The sequence below is a fragment of the Garra rufa genome, chromosome 15 (genome assembly GCF_049309525.1).
Source record: "Garra rufa chromosome 15, GarRuf1.0, whole genome shotgun sequence".
Lineage (NCBI taxonomy): Eukaryota > Metazoa > Chordata > Actinopteri > Cypriniformes > Cyprinidae > Garra > Garra rufa.
The window spans coordinates 16,849,629-16,873,876 of NC_133375.1; the positions used below are offsets into that span (position 1 = coordinate 16,849,629).

Sequence of the window (24,248 nt, forward strand, 5' to 3'; positions counted from 1 at the left end):
CGCTGAGGCAGTATTGATCATCACACTAAATATTGGTGCTATTTTCATTGATATTACCCTTACCAAAAAGAAGTATACTTCAAGTTTATTTTATTAAGTATACTTAAGTAAAGTTAGTATACTTTTAAGTTTACTATTTCAATACTCATTGGGATTAAATTGGCCCAATTTCTAGTATATAAAAGTATACTTTTAAGTATACTTTAAGTATAACAGTAGAAAACTTTGAGTACACAACTAGTTTACATCTATGTTTTCAGTTTGCACTGCAAGGATCCATTCGCAGCATTTATTAGATAAGACAAAACAAAACAAACACACAGGGGCAGGCAGAAATCAAAACACAGGCAGAAAGGTCGGGGCTGGCAGCGAGAATCAAACACGGGAGGGAGTGATAATAGTCACAGCACTAAAACTGAATGCAGTGATTAGTGCAGTGGCTTGTGGGGAATGAAGTCCATGATGTGTAGTGCAAGAGTTTATGATGACAGGACGACTCAATTCGTGACAGAGCCGTGGAGCGGAGGCGGAACAGGGGGAGGGATGGAGGGCCAGGTCCATGTGGGGGTAATGGAGCTATGGACTGAGGCGGGACCGGCGGAGGGAGAAGCCATGGTGGAGGAAGGGTTGGCTCCTCCATGGGGCCGACCGACGGAGGTGGAGCCGGTGGAGCCCGAGGCGGAACCGGAGAGTCGATGGTCCTGGGCGACACAGAGGATCCAGAGGGCCAAGGCGGAACCCAAGGCTCTGGCAACCAAGGCGGAGATGGAGGTCCAGAGGTACACGGCGGAGCCGGAGCGACAGAGGACCGAGGCTGTGCCCGCGGGAGGGAGGAGGTCCACAGAGCCGGTAGGACGGAGCGACGAGGTGCAGCCGGAGGAGTAGAGTCCAGAGGCGAAGGTGGGGCGACGACCGACCAGGGCGGAGCCGGAGGGACGATGGAGCCCGGTGGAGCTGGTGGACCGACAGCCGACAGCGGAGACGATGGAGCAGAGAGCCGGGGTGGAGCCGCAGGGTCGGAGGGCCGAGGTGGAGTCCAGGACTCTGAGGCTGGAGGCGATGGTGAGGGATCCTCCAGCCAGGACACCGATGGAGACTGGCAGACCCACGGCAACTCCTCTGCACCGAAGGTGGGTTGAAGGTGAGCCGAGGGACTGTCAGGAGACAGAGGTGGTGGGACTGGAGCAGTAGGGAGGGTGGGTGGGAAATTAGACAGTCCATACATGGCCTCCGTGGCCAGAACAGGGCAGACAGGAATCTCAGGAAGGCTGGGCAGAACCAGCATAGGCTCTGGACGACTGGACGGAACCAGCGGAGGCTCTGGAAGGCTGGGCGGAACCAGCGGAGGCTCTGGGAGGCCGGGCGGAACCAGCGGAGGCTCTGGGAGGCCGGGCGGAACCAGCGGAGACTCTGGGAGGCCGGGCGAAACCAGCGGAGACTCTGGGAGGCCGGGCGGAACCAGCGGAGACTCTGGGAGGCCGGGCGGAACCAGCGGAGACTCTGGGAGGCTGGACGGAGCCATCTTGGCCGGGGAATCAGGCTTGGTGGCCATCTTGGCCGGGAACTCAGGAACGGCGGCCATCTTGGCCGGGAACTCAGGAACATCGGCAGCCATCGTGTGTGCAGACTCTGGCGTGGCAGCCATCTTGCGTAGTGGCTCTGAGCTGGAGTTTACTGTGGGAACATTGTTGTCCTCTTCTTTGATTCCCACAGTAAAAGGAGAGCCACTCATTTGCAGAGCAATGTCAATGTAAATTTGTAAAGTCCAGTTAGGTGCAAACATGGGCATGAGTGAAGCCAATGGCTCTAAGAGTACTCCACGGAAGAAAATCATCAGGCAAGCCTCATCCATAGTAGACTGATTAGCCAATTCGATAAAGTCCATTGCATACTCCTCAACAGACCGCTCACCTTGTTTGAGACGCATGATCTGTACTGTTGAATTCGTGCTGGAACCGGATGACACCATACTAGCTGCTGGATCCTTGTAGTGGCGAAGTCTTCTGTCACAAGGACGGACTGAGACGAGCGGATCCATTCGCAGCATTTATTAGATAAGACAAAACAAAACAAACACACAGGGGCAGGCAGAAATCGTAGTCAAAACACAGGCAGAAAGGTTGGGGCTGGCAGCGAGAATCAAACACGGGAAAACAAACACGGGAAGAAACGCTCAGAAATGCAGCCGGGGCAATACAAGACTTCGCCAAGAGCTAGGTGTGAGAGTGGTTTATATGCAGTCCTAGAAATGAGGTGCAGGTGTGAGCGGTAATCAGTGCAGTGAGAAACAAGGAGCAGGTGAATGCAGTGATTAGTGCAGTGGCTTGTGGGGAATGAAGTCCATGATGTGTAGTGCAAGAGTTTATGATGACAGGACGACTCAATTCGTGACAGGTATACTGATAGTTTACTACTTAAATACATTTTTATTATGCATTTTTAGTACACTTTGAAGTATAGTCTCAATATACTACTATGTCCCTATTTATATATTTTGTTATAAGAATATCTGAACATACAAAACATCAAAAGAAAGAACAGGGTATCTGCTTATAAACAAAAATTCTAGCTTCATGCATTTTTTTTTTTTTTATAAACACTTGAATGTGGGTAAGTTTCATAAATAATAAATAAATAAACAACATTTTGAACAAAAAGACTATTGATGATAATCAAAATGTAGGAGTTGATCAACTCCCCAAAGCTTGACAGTCATTATTTCCTCTTCATGGGTCGACATTTTATTCCATAACGTTGCACAGTTTCCATATCTATGGTTTTGATGCTGTTTTATGTCTGATGATTGTGTTAGATTACATGTGGAAGCATCTGTTGTTTCAGTTTCTTCTTCACTTGTGTTTTGGAAATTCTGTCCAGAAGATGTGTATTAGCGCCCCTAGCGTATAACAATGAAAACACAGATTCTTAGAGCACAAATATAGCTCAAATATACTTAGGCTTTTTCTATATATATATATATATATATATATAGTATATATATATTTCTGAGAAGTACATACAAAAGTAGACTGAAAGTATACTTTCCTATTTTAAAGTTTAAAAGAAGTATATTAATAGCACCTTAATGCCCGAGTTTAGCATTTCCTCATAAAACCACGCTATTTAAGAGATGTCACATATGACAAAACCAGTGTGTGTGTGTGTGTGTGTGTGTACCTGGTATTCATCACGTTATGGGGACCAAATGTCCCCACAAGGATAGGAATACCAGTAGATTTTGACCTTGTGGGGACATTTCTCAGGTCCCCATGAGGAAACAGGCTTATAAATCATGCACAATGAGCTTTTTTGATAAAGTAAAAGTGTGCACAATCTCCTGTGAAGGCTAGGTTTAGGTGTAGGGCCATAGAAAGTACGGTTTGTACAGTATAAAAACCATTACGCCTATGGAATGTCCCCATAAAACATGTAAACCCAACATGTGTGTGTGTGTGTGTGTGTGTGTGTGTGTGTGTGTGTGTGTGTGTGTGTGTGTGTGTGTGTGTGTGTGTGTGTGTGTGTGTGTGTGTGTGTGTCTGACTGACTTATGTTTCCTGTTTTTACTCCTCTTATTCTCTCAGGATTGTCTTATTTTGGGATATGAGGATGTTTTTACACACACACACACACACACACACACATACACGTGTTGTGTTTCCATGTTTTATGGCTTCATTCCATAGGCGTAATGGTTTTTCTACTTTACAAACTGTATTGTCTATCCTCTCACTCTAATCCACTAAACCCCTCATAGAAAAATGTCTGCATCTGTTGATTTTAGTCTATTTGTTTTATGAGCCATTTGGTTTATAAGGGCACAGGAAGTGCAAACCTCGTAAACCACGTATTCAAGCGCATACACATACAAGTTTCACTATATTCGTGAGAATATCTCAGACACAATGGTTTTACACAGCAGTGATGATATTCAGTAAATCCCACATCTTCCCCATCCTGCACTTCACATTCACATCTGATATCAATCAGCACATACAATGCCCTCCACTAATATTGGCACCCTTGGTAAATATGAGCAAAGGTGGCTGTGAAAATAAATCTGCATTGTTTATCCCTCAGATCTTTAATTCCAAACATTTACAAAATTCTAACCTTTCATTGAAGTAAAACAATGGAAACTGGGGGGAATCTCATTATGAAATAAATGTTTTTCACTAGTTCACGTTGGCCACAATTATTGGCACCACTAGAAATTTGTCTAAGTAAAATATCTCATTAAGGCGAGACACTGCAGGCGAATAGGGTAAAATAAATAGTTATCACCTTACTTACCCAGTTGATAGATTACAATGATAATTGCAAGGTTTAAATATGCAAATGAGGCATCATTTAATGAAATATTTGCTAATTTTGCTAAATTGTAGTACAAAAATATAAATCACTGGATGAAGTCACTTTCAAAATTCTTGTTTATTTATTTATTTATTTATTTTTACATATTACAGTCAAATGTTTTTACAGAGGAGATTTTGGGTATCACATTTTGTCACTTCATATTTCAGAAAAAAACTTAGAACAGACAGAAAACAATATACTTTTCACAATTTTAGGGGGGAAATGTTATTAAATCCCTCTGTAAAAACCTTCAGGATATAGTTAGGAATAAAAATGTAAAGTTTGGTGTGTGTAAGTGCTACTGAAGTGGAGATTTACGGCTCAGTGTAGGAGAAAGAACTCATTTTGAGAAAACAGCCTTTAAAAATATGTATTGTGATTGAAATCTATTGACACAAATAGATAAAGTGCTATAAAAGAAACACGTAACAGTGTCTCTTGGATGTTTTCTTTTCACTAGTCTGAAAAAACACTTAATGAAAAACCAAAAAGCCCAAAATCTCAAACTTCACAGGTGCATTAAAAAATGTAGTTCTGTTGTGCAGAACAAGTTTCACGAGTTCCCTCTTACTGATAATAAACTGAGTGAAAGGTTGTGCGTGTTTGGCGTGCTGTCCGGGAGAGGGCCTCGAGCTCGGTGGTAATTCCCGAGCCCGGGGCTCTCCCCCGCCCAGGGGGAGGGGTCCGAGCTCAGCACTGGCCCGAACCCTATAAGCGCTCCCCCTATAGGCTGAAGGTGAGGAGACGGGGTGGAGGATGGGTTTGACGAGACAAGAGATGAGGAAGGTAGGATTGTTGTGTTATTTATAGGGATTTTCCCTGTGTTGATTAGATAAGGAGACTGATTACTAATGATGTATTGGTCGTGTTAATTATCTGCGCGAGCTCCTCCCGAAACGCGTTTATAAAACATCACTTGTTGAGCTTCACAAAAAAAAGTGTCTGAAAGAAAAGAGCTAATGCATTGAAAGTCCCAATTTCCACAATTAGGGCAATAATTAAGACATTCCAGTCAACTAAAGATGTTACAAATCTGCCTAGAAGAGTCTATATCATCCTAATACAGGGTGAGGAGGAGAGTTTGAGTGGCCAAAGACTCTCCAAGGATCACAGTTGGAGAATTGCAGAAATTAGTTGAGTCTTGGGGCCAGAAAGCCTAAAATAAAATGATCAAACACCCCCTACATCACCACATGTTGTTCCAGAGGGTTTCAAGAAAAATCTTCCTCGCTCACCCAAAAACAACCTCCAGCATATTCACTTGTCAGACACGACTTCAACTTCAACTTCAAACAGGACTGGCTTCTCTGGTCAGATGAAACTAAAAAAAATAACTTTTTGGCAACAAATCCACCAGATGGGTTTGGAGCAAACAGGGATAAAAAAGTACCCCATGTCCACAGTTAAAAATACTGCTGGGTCTTTAATGTTGTGGGCCTATTTTTCTGCTTAAGGTCCTGGACGTCTTGTTTAGATACATGGCATTATGGATTCTATCAAATACCAATGGATGAAAAATCTAAACCTGACTGCCTCTGTTAGAAATCTTATAATGGCCATGGTTGGATCTTCCATCAGGACAGTGATCCAAAACAAAAATCAAAATCAACACAAAATTGTGCCACTGAGCACAGAATGAAGCTTCTACCCTGGCCGTCCCAGTTCCCTGACCTGAACCCTGTAGAAACTGAAGAGAAGAAGCACTAACATGAAGCTGGGACGCTTGATGGATCTGGAGAGATTCTGTATGAAGGAATGGTCTCTGATGTCTGGTCAGGTGTTCTCCAAACTCATTAGACATTGTTAGAGAAGGGAAAAGGATGTTGAAACAATTGGGTGGCAATAATTGTGGCCAACCTGAACTAGAGAAAAACATTTATGTCATAATGAGATTCCTCCCCAGTTTCCATTGTTTTACTTCAATATAAGGTTAGAATTTTGTGATTTTTTTTTGAATGAATGATCTAAAGGATAAACAATGCCGATTTATTTTCATAAATCACCTTTGCTCATATTTACCAAGGGTGCCAATATTAGTGAAGGGCACTGAATAAAGCATGATTTTTATGAGCCGTTCAAATAGTGAGGACTATGTTAGGGAGTGACCATCTGAACACTATTTGTAAGGAATGTGTTTAAAAACAATAACATGCATAAATGTCCCCTCACTGATTGATTGTGTCATGTGTGTGTCAGCTGTCTTCTGTAGTCAGACCTGATTGTTGTTGTGAGGACTCTCATCTCCCTCTAGTGGTTGTTTTGTTTCAGGATGTTCAGAGTGTGCCAGTATCTTTCTAAAGATGTCCATATATAATAGAGTGTTATTTTTTAACATTCATTGAGGATGTAAAGGCATGTATAAGGATCCAGTGACAGCATTGAGGGCATTATATTCCTGCTGTGTCCATCTGTCTGTCATTCAGTATTGGTTTAGGTTGGTGTCTTCACACAATATCCATTGACTCTAATACAGGAAGTGTTGACTGAAATGTTTATGAAAGGTAGCTTACTTGACCTTTGCACTTATTCAAATATATTGTGTATATTCATGTGGTTTGTATTATTGATCAAATTGTGTGTCATTTTGTAACCCTTTCATCCTTTATCTCTTACCCATGTCAAACTAAAACTTAATAAGCTGTTTTAATGGCATGTTAAATAGTTTTTAGAAATGCATCAGAAAAGTGAAGTTAGCTCTAAGAAAAGCGTGTGCAGCATTTGTTTGCATGACATTTTGATATTTCTCTCTGCAATGCAATGACATTCAGACGTTTTTAAGTGACTAATCAGCCATTGTGTTTCTTTAAAGAAATCATTGTTTCATCAGATGAAGTGTGTTGTATAAATTTCCTTACCGCAGGCATGCAGTGCTGTTGCTATCGGTTTTGTTTTAACTGCTCAAACCAGTTTGCCTGTTTTTACTGATGTTTGTATGACTGTGGGTTAATTTTAGTTCAGGATGTTCCGTATTCTACTGAGAACATTATGTGTTTATGCTTAAAATACTCAAATCTCTGAGATGAGAAAGCAGAATATTTTGCAACAAACTCTAGATCCAGAAGCACATGGGACATTGTTTTGGTTTAATGGTTAGGGAATGTGCTGTTTTGAGATTTCTAGATTAAGATAACAGTAGGGAGGATCTCACAAGAGCATGGCCCAAAACAAAACAAAATCACATGTTGCACTAAGAAAATCAAGCCTATTGTTTAGACCACTAATTGTCAGTACTGACCCTGTACCACATACTAGTTGTGGCAGTGAAAGTGTCTAGAGTTTATACTCTTGTTTGCGTTGTTTATGAGCATCTTTGAGTCATTAATTGGTCCAATTTAGGACAAAGACACTAACAAAGAGTGATGTTATGTAAGAATGCTCTGTACAGAGACACAGCAGAGAGAACCGACACATTCTGGATCTTTCTGGCAATCAATGGTCCAGCTCTGCTTTGCTCTGTGTGTGTGTTTTAGAGTCATTCAGAATAAACTGGTGTTGCGAGAGAGGTAAGTCCAGGTAAATCCCAGCAGCTGAGTGACATCATCTCTTACGTGAATAATGCACCTCTTTGTTATGCGAGGAATGTGGTTTGTGTGCGTGCACATGTTCACACTTACCCTCCAACAGCTGTAGCTGTGAATCTGAATATGTGTCTCTAATAATGTTGCTTTGCGCTGAAGGCAATGTCACACTTAAGCCTAGTGTTTGGGAACTAACCTTGAACTGTAAGTATGAAAATGAATACACACTACAGGCATGAATGATCCATCACAGGGGTTTTCAACTCCAGTCCTCAGGCACATTATGTTTTAGATGTCTCCCTACTGAACATGTTAACAAGTTCAGGAGATAATGAAGTGAAGATTGAGTCATTAATGATAAAATAAATGATCAAATTTATTGGGACTTTAGTAGCTTGTTTTGTGATGTTGAGAGTTAATGTTTATCTGATTAGTTTGTTGATTGTCACCATTCTTGAGATTCATACACTGATCATTGACATCTGTGTTTGGCCAACTAGTTCAGTGGTTGATGTTCTTGAGATATTTTTTTCAGTTCTTGATAATAATAGATTAGCACAACAATGTTTAAGAGCACTAAATTGAGTTCAACATAACACAATACACCGTGTCCAAACTTCATCTGATGAAGTGGCTGTGCTTTCATATAACAAAAAATCTAAAAAAAAAAATAAAAATAAAATTATTACAGCAGCCCCCAAAAAAACCAGTGTAAAGTCAAGAGGTGTTTGTTAACAGCAGGCGTTCATCATTAATGACAAGTGTTGGGGGGTAACGCATGACAAGTAACATGAGTTACGTAATAAGATTACTTTTTGTAAGTTACTAGTAAATTAACGCATTACTTAGTCATTTCAAAAAAGTAACACTTTTTAATCCCAATTTATTAACCAAAGTCTTTGTTGCTGACCTTTGTTGATCCAATTCAACCATACTAATAAGCAAAACTTACTTTAGATTAACTAACATTCGTGCTTCATATTTCTCATTGCTGAAGAGTAGAGTTAAACTTCCTTCTCCTACAGTTCTACTGTACAGACGGGAATTTACTTTTCCTTCATATTTAGACTTATTCATTTAAATTTTTGGTGTAACCTGCTGAAAAAAAACAGCTAAAACCAGCCTAGGATGGTTGGCTGGTCTTAGCTGGTTTAAGCTGGAAGTAGCTGGTTTTAGCTGTTTTCCCAGCCTGACCAGCTAAGTCCAGCCTGGCCAGGCTGGAAAGATGGCCAAAACCCCTCTAAAACCAGCCTGCTGACCAGCTATGACCAGCTAAAACCAGCCAACCAGCCTAGGCTGGTTTTACCTGTTTCTTTCACCAGGGTAAAAGGGCTTTTACATTTGCTAAAAATCAACCTTTTTATATTAGAAACAAACAAGCAAGCCCTGCCCAGATTTACAAAGTAATGCAAAAGCAACACAACAGTAATGTAATGCATTACTTTCCATAAAAAGTAACTAAGTAATGTAATTTGTTATTTTTTTTAGGGAGTAATGCAATATTGTAATGCATTACTTTTAAAAGTAACTTTCCCCAATACTGTTAATAACTCATCACTTCATTATCTCCTGAACTTGTTAAGGTGTTCAATAAGGAGACATCTAAAACATTATGTGTGGGGTGGCCCGAGAACTGGGGTTAAAAAACCCCGGATCCATCAAATCATGCAGCTTGTTGAAAATAATAGTGCTTTTCCAAGTGATCTGTCTTATTGCTAAAGATCTCAAAAGGAGGAGGCCAAATATGGAGGTTTAGAAAAATGTAAAAACCTAGTTCAAAGCATGTGCTGTGCTTCATTCATTAAAAAACAGCCTCTTTTTGTCCCGTACACACACTGAATGAGGCCTGCTGTTATATAAGCCAGCTCACACCTAAAGCACAGCTTCATCACTCTCTCTCTTCCATTGAGAAGAGTTTTGGCAGTTTCTCGTCTGCCCCTCTTATGCACCCCACTTCACTCACACACACACACACACACACACACACACAGTGGCAGTGCTATGGCTCAATGGCTGGAGTCAGTCGTGTCACGCAGTAGTTGTGTGGACGTGCAGTGCTCATGTTCATGTACTGCTTTTGTAACTGAAGGCAAAGCCAGTCATTAGTCTGGACTCAGTGGATGGTTATGATTGGTTTTAGGGTCTTTGTCTGTGATTGGCTGAGGTTGGTAGGCCACCATAACTCATTGGCTAAGGTCTTGAAGCCCTTTAAACCCGTGAATGAATTTCCTCATTAGTTGTCCAACACTGTTTTGTTGGCCAAAAGAGTCCCGTTGAGACAAAAACCTTCTCATGGGCTCTGGCTCTCTCTGCCTCTTTCTCACACACACTGAACGTTCACGCTGAGCTTTTGGGTCTTTCATTCCCTGCGTGAACTCCGAACACTTGCTTTCTCGAATCTGACGTTTCCACTGCGGCTCGACGGTGAGCTTTTCAGAGAGGCGTAAGAGCCCAGGCCCACGCGAGCTAAATTACTCCTCGTCGCCTTCATTTTAGGAACATGGACAGCACTTTGTGTTCTCTGTTGTTCAACATGTTGTAATGGAAGAGCACGGACACTCTCGACGCTCAGATCCACACTCAACACACCCGAGTGAATGAACATCTGCTGGCTCAATGATTTCACCAATGGACATCATTCTCAACCTGATAACGCCAGAGTCCTCGCCATCCACGTCCCCAACCAACACCGTGAGTTCAGTGTGTGTGTGTGTGTGTGTGTGTGTTGTCAGAAAGCTCCTACATTTTGCAGAATTTGTATGCTACACTTGAAATGTGCATCAGTAATCTTATGGACTAAGCAGACATCAAATTTGCAATTTTATGGTTTGTGTGTTGTGTTGTTTTTACTCAACAAGTCATGATTTGCAGTGCTGTCTCAAACCTGTATGGCTTTTTTTCTGTGGACTAAGGTTTATCATGTTTAAGCTGCTCTTTACAATGGAAGTGAATAGGGACTGAGGCTGTCAAGATACATAGACGATAAAATATATTAACCGACCAGGATGTAATGTATTACTCATAATTCTCATTCTCAATATATATATATATATATATATATATATATATATGGTGGTTCAACTTACATTTCCTTGGAATGACATCCCAGTGAGTTAAATGATGACAGAATGTGCATTTCTTGTTGAGAAGAGTATCAGACGCACTGGTGTGAATCCGGGCAAAAGCTTATAAGCGACTTTCACAAATGCTGTTTTGACATAATTTCTCATGAAAGGCTCTCTTGTGGTTCTTGACCCAATATAACCAGGGATTAGTTGAGTTTCACAACAGTAACATTAGTACTGGCAAAGCTAACACTAGTGTGCACTTTACAGTAAGGACATAAAGCACATTCAGATGTGTTTAGTTTAATATTTAAGTATACAGTTTTAGCATGCGCTGCCCTTTTTTCTTCCGTGTTTGTGTGTGTGTGTGTAGTACTGTGTGTGAGATTGTGAGTGTGAACTCAGGTTAACATGTTCAGTTATGTAATTGTCCACTGCTGATGAATAAGGCATTGTTAGTGGCTCCAGTCTCCCTTAAAGCAACAGTAAAGAGGATTTCCACTTTTCTGAAACTACCCTTTGTGTAAATATGAAGGGCTTTTACTGCCATAAATAAACAAGAAAAATAGAAAGAGAGAAATGTACAAAAAAAAAAAATTAGGATATGTAATATGCATTTCACTGTATTGCAAGTTTCCCCATTTTACCATCAATTTTTCTATAGCATTTTGTGTTGTTTTTGATTAGAGGATCAGTACTTACATTGACTATAGAAATTTCCACGGCCCTATAAAGATCTTTAAAGATTAGTTTCCACCCTTATTCAGTAATCTGTGAATTTTATAGATATTGCATTTAAAAAGAGCAATTTCTAGCCTGAGAAATATAGTTTTCATATAGTAGATATCAAATTTATTCCTTTCCATGATGTCCAGTCCTAGAAATTACAGTTTTAAGAACATAAGAACAGCAGTATTCAGACTAAAATACGTAATATATGAATTGGTCAGAAGGCAAGTGCAAATGCTCACAGTGTAAACTGTACATATCTTACAGTAACTAAGTGAGACTACAGTCATATTAATATCAAATGATAAAGTGGGAACATTTATGTAATTTTAATTAACATTATAATCACAAGAAAAGGACATTTCAAAGTTTTATAAACATTTCAAAACCATGTTCCCACAGTGTTTTTATAACCTCAATTCATTATCTGGGATGGACGCTTATGTCAGTCTTACAATAGAAGACTATTTGTTCATTTCTAAACATTTATGAAGCCTTAAAATACTGCCTCACTGTGTTTGTGTTTAGAGAGATTTCTTTCTTGAGAGAGCTATGTAATACAGCTCTGCGTTGTCTTGTGTTTTTATGGTGGCCCAGACCTGTGGCTCTGCTTCATTTGCTTCAGATATTTAATAAGTGGCACATAAATCCTGTGTATTAGCTACTTTTGTAAGTATCAGAAATTATAAGAAGAATAGGGAAGGCATATGATCTATTCTCTTGTCTTGAGTGATCAGGGAAATGCATGTGATAGTGTTGCATTTATTTTGCACACGATCAACCTGTCAATCAATCACAGTGTTTGTGCTTCGTCCGCCTGCAGTAGCATAATAATGCTGTAAGATATAAGATACAACAGTATAACAGTATTTATGATATATCAACACATTTTTGATCAAGAACCACGACAGGAAGAGAGCATCTGATTGACATGTGAAGTGACCAACCACATCTGCCTAGTTTAGCGTGGATTTGGAGGGCCAGTTGTGTCGTGGACTCCGTACTTCTGTCCTGAATTCCTGACCTTTATAAAGTTTTGCTGCCATAGGCCTCAAAAACTAAGTTCTTCATCTCAAGGACTCTGTATCAGTCTCAAAACCTGTAAACATGATTTCACTGGTAGAAAACGCCTTGGGTTTCGTATGAAACCCTAGTTCCTCGTGGGAACGAGACGCTGCGTCGGTAAACGCTTTGGGGACGCCCTCTGTGTTTCCTATGCTCTGAATACATGTGAAATCAGTCCAAAGAGAAGCGCGAGTGACGTCACGGGCGGGTGACGTCAGGAACCAGGAAGCTATAAAGCACGTGCGGTGAATGCAGCCGGCAGCTTCTGCCACCAGGAGCGCTGCAGGGATGCCGAAATTGTGGAAGGCGATGCAGCGTCTCGTTCCCTCGAGGAACTAGGGTTTCATACGAAGTAGCAGGAGTAGTAGCTGCTGCCAGGAGTGGCGTGGATCATTCCCAGCGTTTGAAGTAACCTGCAGAGGTGTCTCTGTCAGGAAAACTTAGAGCCTTTTGTTCCATCAGCGAGGGAATACCAGAGGACTCAAAGAAAGCAAAAATGGCATCCATAATCACCGCTTAGGCTTACCTAGAAGCTGGAAGACTTCTGTAAGGGGACCAAGCTTAAGAAACTGGTCCGTCTTCCTCCACAGGGCAGATCTATGGTCGTATGCATCCAGTGCTCACACTGGACACATACACATAAACTTCTAGTGTTCCGTTTCCTAGAGAGAGGACAGAAGGCCTGGCGCACTACGGGCTGTGGTGCTGTAAAGGGCACCTAGGGTGTGTACCCTAATTATAGGTGCAAACTGCTTGATCAATCAAGGCAAAGAAAGGAAGGCCACAGAAGGGCCTGTAAGCATCCAAGTATCCTTAGAGAGGAACATCCCTGCCAGGTAGGTGCACCGAAGGCCCCAGCCTCAGTGCACCATAAAGGAAGCATGACACCAGGGGAAGTCTCCCGAGGGAGGTAGCACCGAAGGGAGCATGGAAGGCATCTATGGCCGCCACGTAGCCCTTCAGCGTAGAGTGTGCGTTACCGGCCGTAAGGCGGGCTTGCAAAAAGTCCAGCACTGAACCTACTGGGCAGTGAACTGGGAGCTGTCTGCACTTAAAGAACAAACTAGTTTCACTTCCCGGTGTACACTTTCCTCACGGAGGGAGCTCTGAATTGGAGGATGGTCTCAGCAACCTCGGTTGAGAGACCGAAAGCTAGGAACTGTGCCCCCTCAGGGGCCACACCCATAACTTTCAAAAATCCAGACGAGGGTGCAGGATGGCACCCCCTACTTGTGAGAGGAGATCCCTCCTGACGGTAATTCCATAGGAGCTGGATGACCAACAAGACCATAGGTCCAAGAGTTCCACCACACTGGATGGAGGTCTCAATTCCCCGGGCCTCAGCCCCTGTCTCGACAGGATGACTGCTCCTATATGAAATGTCCAGAATATGAACTGCTCTCTTTCCAGAGTAGTGTGACCTGGAACCATACAAGGGTCTGGTGTGCCGCTCGTACGAGGGGCGCGACCGCAGAGCTCCTTGAGGGTAGGAGACCGCTCACTGTGATGTGGTGTGCAACAACACATGGCAGTCTATAGTCTGGGAGAGAGTGTTTCTAAAGCAGAAACACATCCTAGAACTCCAGGCGATCGAAATACCAATAAGAAGGTATGTGCTCCATAGACCCAGGGCCGCACAGTCACTCATGACCGGGCTCCAAACAGGAGTTAAGATCTTTCCACATGTCTAGAGGGCGGGAACAGCGCCTTGAGACCCTGATCATGTGGAGCTGGTTCGCCCCTCGGGGAGAACCACTTAATCCTGTTACCTTCCTTCGGGGAAAGGATGACACCGGGGGAAGTCTCCTGAGGGAGATAGTACCGAAGGGGGTATGGAAAGCAACGACGGCCGCCACGTAGTCCTTCAGCCTAGAGTGTGCGTTACCGGCCGTAAGGCGGGCTTGCAAAAAAAGTCCAGCACTGAACCTACTGGGCAGTGAACTGGGTGCAGTTTGCACTAAAGAACAAACATGTTTCGCTTCCCGGTGTACGCTTTTCCTCGTAGAGGACAACTACAGGGAACTGCTGTACAGCAGGCCAAAAATATTATGTTGGACACAGCTGACAACAGACCCAATAGTGTTTCACTGTAAATGGGCTTATCGGGTCTAGGGAAATGTTTCACAAGCAAAAACACGGCCTGGTCTCCAGGCGATAAAAATGCCAATAAGATGGCATGTGTCCCATAGACCCAGGGCCAAACGGTCACTCATGACCAGGCCCAGAACAGGAACCAAGGTTTTTCTCCACAAGTCTAGGGGGCGGAGCAGCGCCTTGAGACCCTGACCATGTGGAGTGGGTTTGCCCCTCGGGGAGAACCCCTTGGTCCTGAGCCAACGGTGTTCCACTGCTAGCCTAATTTGACTCTCGACTGAGGTGAGGAATGACTGAACCAAGCAGGAGACAGATGTGCCTGCATTGTAGTCAGATCCCCCCTAGGCTGGCATAAGGTACGCTTTTGCCCCAAAAGCGAACAGTAGAAAAGGCAAACTCTCTGAAAAAGAAGAGGAGCCACCTTGATGGCCACCTAAGGGAGTTTCACTTCTTATTGCAAAATCACAACCTGCAGGCTGCACACGCTGCCAAAATGTTCTACTAAGGAGATCAGCCTCTCGAGGTTGACCTCTGATGGAATAAGAGGAGGTGAACCCCTCCGTGCCGCTACGTAAAACGGGCGGATGTAATGAGAGAGGCTCGTGAGAGACTGCTGCACCCGGAAGCACTGCCGTGGCGGGGTTAGCAGGTCAGTCTCTCGAGGGCACCGGGGTGACATTGAATTGCCTAAACCTTGTCAGGGCCTCTTCGTCGAGGACTTCTCCACCTGCGGAACGACCCTCAGGCCGACCTTAGGCTTGGAAGCCCCCAATTTCTTAAAGTTCCTGGATCACAGGTGCCAGGATACTAGTTGAAGTGGCCACTCATGACCAACCCTTATGCTGTGATAGAGGCACTCGTCGTTAGCTTATGCGATGACAAAGAGTCTTCAGCACAGCGTCTAGGGCAGGAACCATCATTTCTTCCACATGTCTAAGGTCCGAGAGGCTCGCCGCGTGACCTTGAACATGTGAAATAGGTTGCCCCTCGGGGAAAAAAACCATTGGTCCTGAGTCACCACTGGAAGAGTCTCATGTACAGCAGGCCAAAGGGTATACGTTGGACGCAGCTGCCATCAGATCCAACAGTTTACTTAGAAACTGTATAACCGTGAGTGACTGGCCTTATCTCACTCTCTTGACTGCCATGGGGACCGATTCGAATCGAGCAGGAGAAAAATGTGCCTGCACCGTGGTCAAATCCCACACTACACCTAGATAAGTGGTCCTCAGTATTGGAGGAAGCACACTTTCCTAGGCATTTTTAGTCTTAACCCCAACTTTCCATGTGGACAAAAACAACATCTCGATGCTGAATTGCCAAATGCTCAGAAAGAGCATAATAAAATTATTATAATTAAGTATATGGATGCCCTGGAATCACAAAGGAGCCAGAGAAGCATCCACAAACTTATAGGAAAGTGCAGGGTGAGAGTGCAATAAATGGCCAAAAGCAGAGGCTGCTCCGCCCAGCAGCCTAAAATAGTTTTAACTCCTCAGAATTAAAACTATGGGAGCAGAGCTACACATTCAACTTCACACATTTAGGTGAAAATAGTTAGTGACATAAGAATGAACGTATTTATGAATGAACGTATTTATGAATGAACACAGCCGCCCCCTCAAGAACGGCTGTAAGTGCTCAGCTCCCGAGCAAACTACACATCAATCGCGTGAATCCCCGCCCCCTATTTTTTTCAGTTTTGGTTAGCTTGCAAACTACTAAACGCTTTAATTCTTACAGAGGAGTGCGTCAAGGTTGCCCCATTTCCCCTTTTCTTTTTCTTTTTGCCGTTGAATTGTTATCACTTAATATTTTACAAAATCCTACTTTAAAAGGTATTTCTCTATTTGGTAAAGAATTTAAAATATCCCAACTTGCTGACGATACTACCATATTTCTCAAAGATCAAAGTCAAATTCCTTTATGTATTAATATTATTCAATCTTTCTCTGAAGCCTCAGGTTTATATTTAAATTTATCAAAATGTGAACTATTTTGTCTCTATGATACCCAACAATCATCAATCCATCATATACCTGTTAAAGACTGTGTCAAGTACCTGGGGATTTTCCTTACTAAAGATAGATTGTCTCGTCAACATCTTAATTTTTCTCCTAAAATAAGGAAAACTAGAACAATCTTTAATTCTTGGCTTTAACGAGATTTGTCCATTTATGGCAGAGTTCTTATTTCTAAAGCAGAGGGTTTGTCCCGTTGTGTTTACCCTGCTTTATCTTTATTTGTTAGTGACAAAATTGCTGATGATATAAATAAAATGTTACTGAATTTTATTTGGAAGAATAAGTCCCATAAAATTAGGAAATCTGTTTTGTCTAATAGGCGTGCTGAGGGTGGACTGGAAGTTTTGGATTTCAAAGAATTAGTTAGTTCATTTAGAATTAGTTGGTTAAAAATGTCTCTGTAGTAATGATTCAATTTGGTACTATATCCCCAAAACTATATTTCATAGATTAGATGGTTTAGATTTTCTTTTAAAATGCAATTTCACCCCTTCTAAATTGCCGATTTCTCTCTCTAATTTTTACCAACAAGCTCTACTTGCTTGGAAACTGTATTATGTGCACAACTTTTCTCCCCACAAAGAAATTCTGTGGAATAATTCATGTATTTTAATCCGTGGAAAATCTTTATTTATTGACAAGTGGTATGACAGAGGTATTGTTTTTGTTTTGGATTTATTTAAAGATGATGGCACTATACTGGAATATGAAGAATTTATGATTTTGTACAATCTTCCTCTGCCAATAAGATCTTTCAATTCTGTTATCAAAAGTTTGTCTCCAAGTTATGTGCATCTATTTAAAACATACCTTTGCTTTAATGAGAGAAAAACAACTATGCCCAAACTTTTATTGGATGGAGTTTGTCTTCTTGATAAAAAAATGTAACAGTAAGTTTATAAAGCGAATGTTACACTATTCAGTATATACATCCCCTAGATGTAAATTTTTCTGGACTAATTTTGTCGACTATATACATTGGAAGAAAGCATGGTTACTTCCTGAAAAATTTTGCATTTCTAATAAAATCAGAGAGATACATTTTAAGATTTTGCATAATGTTTACCCAACAAACTCCCAAATCGCTTCTTTTTTTTGATATTTCTAATTTATGTGTATTCTGTAAAGTTGAGGAAGAAACTTTACTTCATTTATTCTATCATTGCGATCAGGTTAAATTTCTTTGGGAGAACTTAAGATGTTATCTATCTTCATTTATAAAATTTGATTTAAAATTTACGCTAAAAAAAATATTTCTATATTTTTCTAGTAGTGACCATGCTACTGAACTTGTTGTTAATTTTTTTGTTTTGCATTGTAAATTTTTTATTCATAAATCCAAATTTCTTAGTATGTTACCTAGATTTGATGTCTTTCTCGCAGAGATTTTGCTTATTGTTCAATCTCTTAAACTTATTGATCATAACAAGAATAACAAGTTTCTTAAGGCATATGACGATCTTTTTCTTACTGATTGAGGTGCTGTTTTTTTTTTTTTTCTTCTTCTTTTTCTTTCCTTTTTTATGTTATTGTATTTCTATGCAGTGCTGTTTATTGTTGTTTTCCTTTTCGTCTTGCAATAAAAAAATAAAAAAAATCATGTATTCAGAGCATAGGAAACACAGAGGGCGTTCCCAAAGCGTTTCCGACGCAGCTCGACGTTCCCGAAGGTGAACTGTGTGCCTCTGACTTCCAAAAGTTGCATGTATTCAGTCAGTGAGCTTAGAACCAACTGCTGGTCCTCTGTGGGCATGAAACTATTGTTCAGCATTTCTTTCCATATTTCCTTCCTTCAGATGGCAATTTTTCTCACTCCACCCCCGACAATTAGTTCCTGAATCCAGACTAGCGAGCCCTCAAGGCTGGTGCAGGACTCGTTTTTCAGGGACTTTTTATTGTGGTTTTAAAGTGTGGAAAGTTTCAGAAAGCTGCACAGACCAACAAAATCTGTGGAAAGTGAAGAAGTGTGATTCAGCGGAATCGAAACGGTCACCAATGTTCACATCACAGATACCAAGTTTTATGAAACTGTTGACTCCTGCTTTCAGCGACAGTGCTTAGCCTACTTCTGTTTAACGCATTTATTGTTTTTGAATTCACTGCTCTGTGTCCTTTTTGAGTTTCACTTTAGACTGAAACGATATGTGGCTAAAAGTGTTTGAATAGCAAACACTCTGACAGGTGGCATGTTGTTTTGGATATTTAGGGGTGTTCTTTGCGTTGTGTAAGAAGTGTGTTGCTGGTGTGTATTGTGTGTGTCTTACAAGTGACCCAGAATTACTGACACTATAAAAATAAAGGTGACTTGACTTAAATGGAGCACATCTGTGGGCTCTGGAAGTAAAAATCACATTTATTTCCTGCATTTTTGCTTATCATGACACGGCAGAGCTGTCATACTCTCTGAGGGTTTTGCCATATGATTCTCTACAAATGGTTTGATTTCAGCTTCATAAAAGTAATGCAATTTTGTATGGCTCTAACAGATACTAACCAGTCTAGCACTTGTGTCTGTCGTCTCACATATTAAATATAATAAATATCACTGAATCACAACTCAAATGCTTAATGACCATGTTGTTAATTTGATAAGGAGCAATGTATTCAGTGTTAGTCAGATGTTATTGTAAAATGATCTTCAGGGTTACACAAGACTTGATCATCCCGCTGGGGGTTTATTTTCCTCATACTGACCGGCTGACTGTACATTAATGCTTATATAATATTGTCTATTAACAGCGGTATGACTTTGATGTGTATGAGCAACTGAATTGCTGAATGTTTACGGTGTGCTTGTGATGGGCTTTATGGCTCCAAACTGGCAGAACTGGTCAGTCGCTCTCAGTTTGTGGGTTTGTCCTTAATCACCCTTGAGACGCCGCCCGTCCTGACCCTTCCAGACGGACCGGCCCATTCACCCGCTTTATCTCTGCAGATTACAGACCTCGTAAATATTGAGAGCTGGATTTGTCCTGGACTGTAAACAGATAGTGTCGCTGCTGTCTGGTTGAACCAGTGCCTTAAATCATGCTGTTGTTTCAATATAAGCTTTATACAAAGTAACTTCATAATGTTATTTTTAGAAAATTTCTTTGCAATACATTTTATTAGTAGAAATTTATTAAATATAACTATATAGTTGTATGTTTGTTATAGCTACTGTGGTGGGCTTGTAATTCATTTTATGAAATAATGTGAATTAATGAAAAAGTCTAATCATCAGATTGATCAGTTGAAAAATTGTGGAAGTTTTTGGTTTACTTCTATGTTGAACATGATCAAAAGTGTTGTTTCTCATTTCTAGAATCACATACATTCAGTTTAAACTGACTGATTGTTGAATGTTAAAATATCAGTGAATTTAAAATGTGACCCGGGGCCACAAAACCAGTCTTATGTAGCACGGGTAAATTTGTTACAGTAACCAACAATAAACAAAACTGTATGGCTCATTAGCATATCATTAGGATAAATCATTAGGATAATAAGTAAAGGTCATGTTCCATTAAAATATTTTGTAAATTTCCTACCGTAAATATATCAAAACTTGGACAACTTTAAAGGTGGTTTTCTCAATATTTAGATTTTTTACACCCTCAGATTGCAGATTTTCAAATTGTTGTATCTTGACCAAATACTGTCCTATCCCAACAAACCATACATCAATGGAAAGCTTATTTGTCCAGTTTCCAAATGATATGTAAAACTCAGTTTAAAAAATCAACTGACCCTAATGACTGGTTTTGTGGTCCACGGTCAAGTTAGAATCCCCCTGTATATTAATAATTTATATAATCAATCAATTTATACAATATCAATCAATCAATCTGTTATTTCTATAATGAAAGCACACAGTTCTAGCTGCTAAAATCCACTATAAGCTCAATGTCATATTTGTATTTGTTTTATAGGTCTGTTTCTATAATAGTGAAACTGGTTCGCCAGAGTGGTATAAATAAGTCCGAATTATTCGTCGTTGTTCACACGGAATGAATGAATCTATATACAAAGCTCAATGGATTCACTGAAGAGAACCGAACGTGATCAGGATTCGTTCGTGAGCGCGCACAGTTGCTTCGCTGGTGGCGGGATTGCGCGATTTAAGGATGATGTCATGTTTAAAGCTCCACGCGGGATCGCGGCGGTGGGAGGAGCTTAAGATCGAGTTCAGAGGCTTTTCAAAACAAGTTTGGGAAGTTCAGGAGAGAGAAACCGGCGGAGCGGCGTGTTTACCAGCAGAACCGATGAACTCGCTGGAATCTTAAATGAAGAGGCGCTTCGACTCGAGAGCTCAGTCCGAGAATGCACTGGGAGAAGCTACTGCGAGCGAGGAACGGGAAGGTGAGTGAATGAGTGCGGGACAACTGCTGTCTAATCTCAGCTGCCGCTGCTGCCATTCATTACATTATAGATACTGTAACCGGTTCTCGTAGGTCTACACACTGAGTCGCTTCGGCTGGCGGTGAATGTAAAGTTTGACGCGCTGTTTCTCGGTGGAGGATGCTGTGGTCTGAGATCATACATGAGTCATGTGTGATCATTGTGTCATTGATGTGTCATTCAGACTCATTCTGCACCTGTGTTCTTTTACATGTTTCCCTTTACATCCGGTTGACTCACTTACTGCTGCGCTTCAGTATCAACAGAGTATCTGAAATACCATTTTAGCGCAGGTTTACAATTTTTACTAAACCTTTAATACAAAATTTATTCAAAAATACAATGTTTCATGATCTCATAGTATGATGTGATACTTAACTCATTGATCATCTTTAAAAAGTTTGAAATGTGGTTAAGATGTTTTCACAAAGCCTTTGTTGAACACCCAGGGGGTTGTTTTGTTAATGGGGGTCATTACTGCTCATATATGGGTCAGATTAAACACTGCTCACAGACTGAGACTATATGATCAGACAAGCGCTTTATCGCCAAACCTGAGCGTACTGACCTCAATATTCAGCTCATTCTGTCTGAAGGGATTGTTGAACTGTGAGGTCGACACATACTGGACAGACTGTCATGTACTGTTCCAATTATGCTTTTTCCAGTGTGAGATATGAATGTCTTTGTCTTGATTTTCCCTGTAAAGTGTTGAAGCATCCTTTAAACAAGTTTACCTGAAACACCAAATTGTCATGAGATACTAAGATCAGTTTTCATTAAATGTTCTTTGAGTGTATGTAGTGAGCAAAAACAAGGCATTGTAGTCTCTTAAATAAAGGCAAGTGTGTGTGTGTGAGTTTGAGATGTTGACCTTTAATAGTCTTCGTCTGCATGCATGCCAATTGCAGAAGCGGGCGATTGCTTCATTGTGTCAGCAAAAAGACACGGAAAGACCTATTTTCCATGAACTGACATGACTTTTCTCTTCTTTGTCCCTCCCTCGGCTTCCTCCTGGCCTTTTCTCTGTGTTTCTCCAGATCGAGAGGCTGGAGGGCAGTCTGGCGGCGTCGTACGGGGCTGATGGCTCGGAGGACGCCAGTCTCGACCCTCAGCGCACACGGCAGGCCATCGCACAGCTGCAGCAGAAGATCCTGAAACTCACAGAACAGCTGCGCATCGAGCAGGCGGCCCGCGACGAGAATGTGGCCGAATACCTCAAACTGGCCAGCAATGCCAGCGACAAACAGCAGAGCAGCCGCATCAAACAGGTATGACTCTTGCTCATTATCTTCTCACATCTCCATTGTAGCTTGTATGAATGTATGCATCTTCAAAATCAAGCATAAAAATGATTATTTTTGTACACTTAATATATATATAGGGTACAACAGAGCTAAAGGCACACCCTGAGGAAAAAATGTGCTTTTCACTGTACCCAAAATGCATGATTGCACAAAAATATATACGTTTGTATTGAACATTTATGGAACAACAGATTTTATGTGAAAATAAATCAGACAAGTAGTTTATTTTGTATAAAAATCTTATAAATGTATGAGGTGGCAACAGGGGCCTTTTACCCCACACATTGTTGATATAAATACCTTAGCTAAAATTTTTCATTTTTTAAAAAAAATAATGTCTAAGATAATACTTGTTCAAAACAATCACTTTAGCAAAGTTTGTACTTTTTTCTGCTTATTTTGATAAATTAAAAAATGTTTTTTTTTTGTTCTATAAATATACTTTCATTTAAATATGTTAATATAAAATAATATATTATAAAATAATATAAAATATTTTAAAATACAGAAACAAAATCATTTTAAAATGTAAAAATACTGAAAGCGTTGATCCCATAGTAATTTAGTATAGATTTACAGTAGTAACAACAAATGATATGTTATTATGTAAGGGATAATCAACGGTTTGCCGTGCATTAAAGGATTTGAAATGCACGACGTGGAGGCTAATAACCCATCCAAGCTGAGGCATCTCATATTTCTCAATGCCAACCTGCACTAAAGACAAAGGTGTTTTGTTATATATGTTTATTATATATGTTAAGACTTTTCCCTTTATTTAGGTTATGCTGTGGTTGAGTTCAATTAAAGTTTTATTAAAATGTTAAATAATAGTAACTGTATTTTTTAAAATGAAAAATAAGGAATTTGCTTACCAATACACAAAACATTCACAATTGATAAATTGGGCTAAAATAGAAGGCTCTGAGTGATACTAAATAAAGAGCCATTTGGGAGCCGTAAGAGCCGGCTCTTTTAAGGGAGCCCAGCCAAAAGAGCTGAATCTTTGAAAAGAGCCAAACTTGCCATCACTAATTTTAACTTGCGTTCTTAAAAAAGACCCCCCCCCCCCCCCCAAAAAAAAAAAATCTGAGCTCTGTCACTAGCCTCGCGATAACTGCCTACCAATGTTAAATGAACAGAAAATATGCAAATAGGCCTTTAAATAAATGCTCTTCAGATATACCCTGTTGTGTTTTCATTTAGGCTATGAATGCTCACAGCATGTCAATGTCAACAAAGGTAGGCCTATCATTGGCTTTATGCACAGCTGCACTACTTCCTGAACTTCAGGCATCTCCTTTGTTTCCTGTCTGCCATTATTGGACAAACTGATCACCTGGATTAATCAGTTTGTCCAATAATGGCAGACAGGAAACAAAGGAGATGCCTGAAGTTCAGGAAGTAGTGCAGCTGCATAAAGCCAATTGTAGTTTATAAGTGGTTGACAAGTGGTGATTTTAGCTTTCTTGTCACCTGTTTTAAAATGTAAGGGATACTGGAGCTTGGTTGGGGTGGTGGGGCTGCTTGCGGCAGTCGCCGGAAAATTTCCCTTATTTTCAAATCCAAAACTTGACAGGTATGGTGTGCGTGCGCGTGCGTGCGCGTGTGTGTGTGTGTGTGTGTGTGCGTACCTGCCTGCATTGCTGTGCCTCTGCGCGTCTCTCTCTACAAACAACGAATTCATTCAAAAACAGCAGTTTTACCACTTCA

General features: G+C 40.9%; 1 protein-coding gene across 3 annotated transcripts in view; it reads left to right on the plus strand.

Moving 5' to 3' along the window:
* tmcc1a (transmembrane and coiled-coil domain family 1a) overlaps window positions 1–24,248 on the plus strand; it is a 56,044-nt gene that overhangs the window by 21,400 nt on the left and 10,396 nt on the right. Inside the window, exons 1-2 of one of the 3 annotated variants that reach the window (XM_073818933.1) lie at window positions 10,127–10,562; window positions 22,269–22,499. In XM_073818933.1, the coding sequence (XP_073675034.1) occupies window positions 10,488–10,562; window positions 22,269–22,499 (306 nt within the window). In that variant the 5' untranslated portion in view covers window positions 10,127–10,487. Of the gene's footprint in view, window positions 1–10,126; window positions 10,563–20,890; window positions 21,190–22,268; window positions 22,500–24,248 lie in introns of those variants that run through there. The other 2 variants (XM_073818934.1, XM_073818932.1) reach the window with 2 other exon arrangements.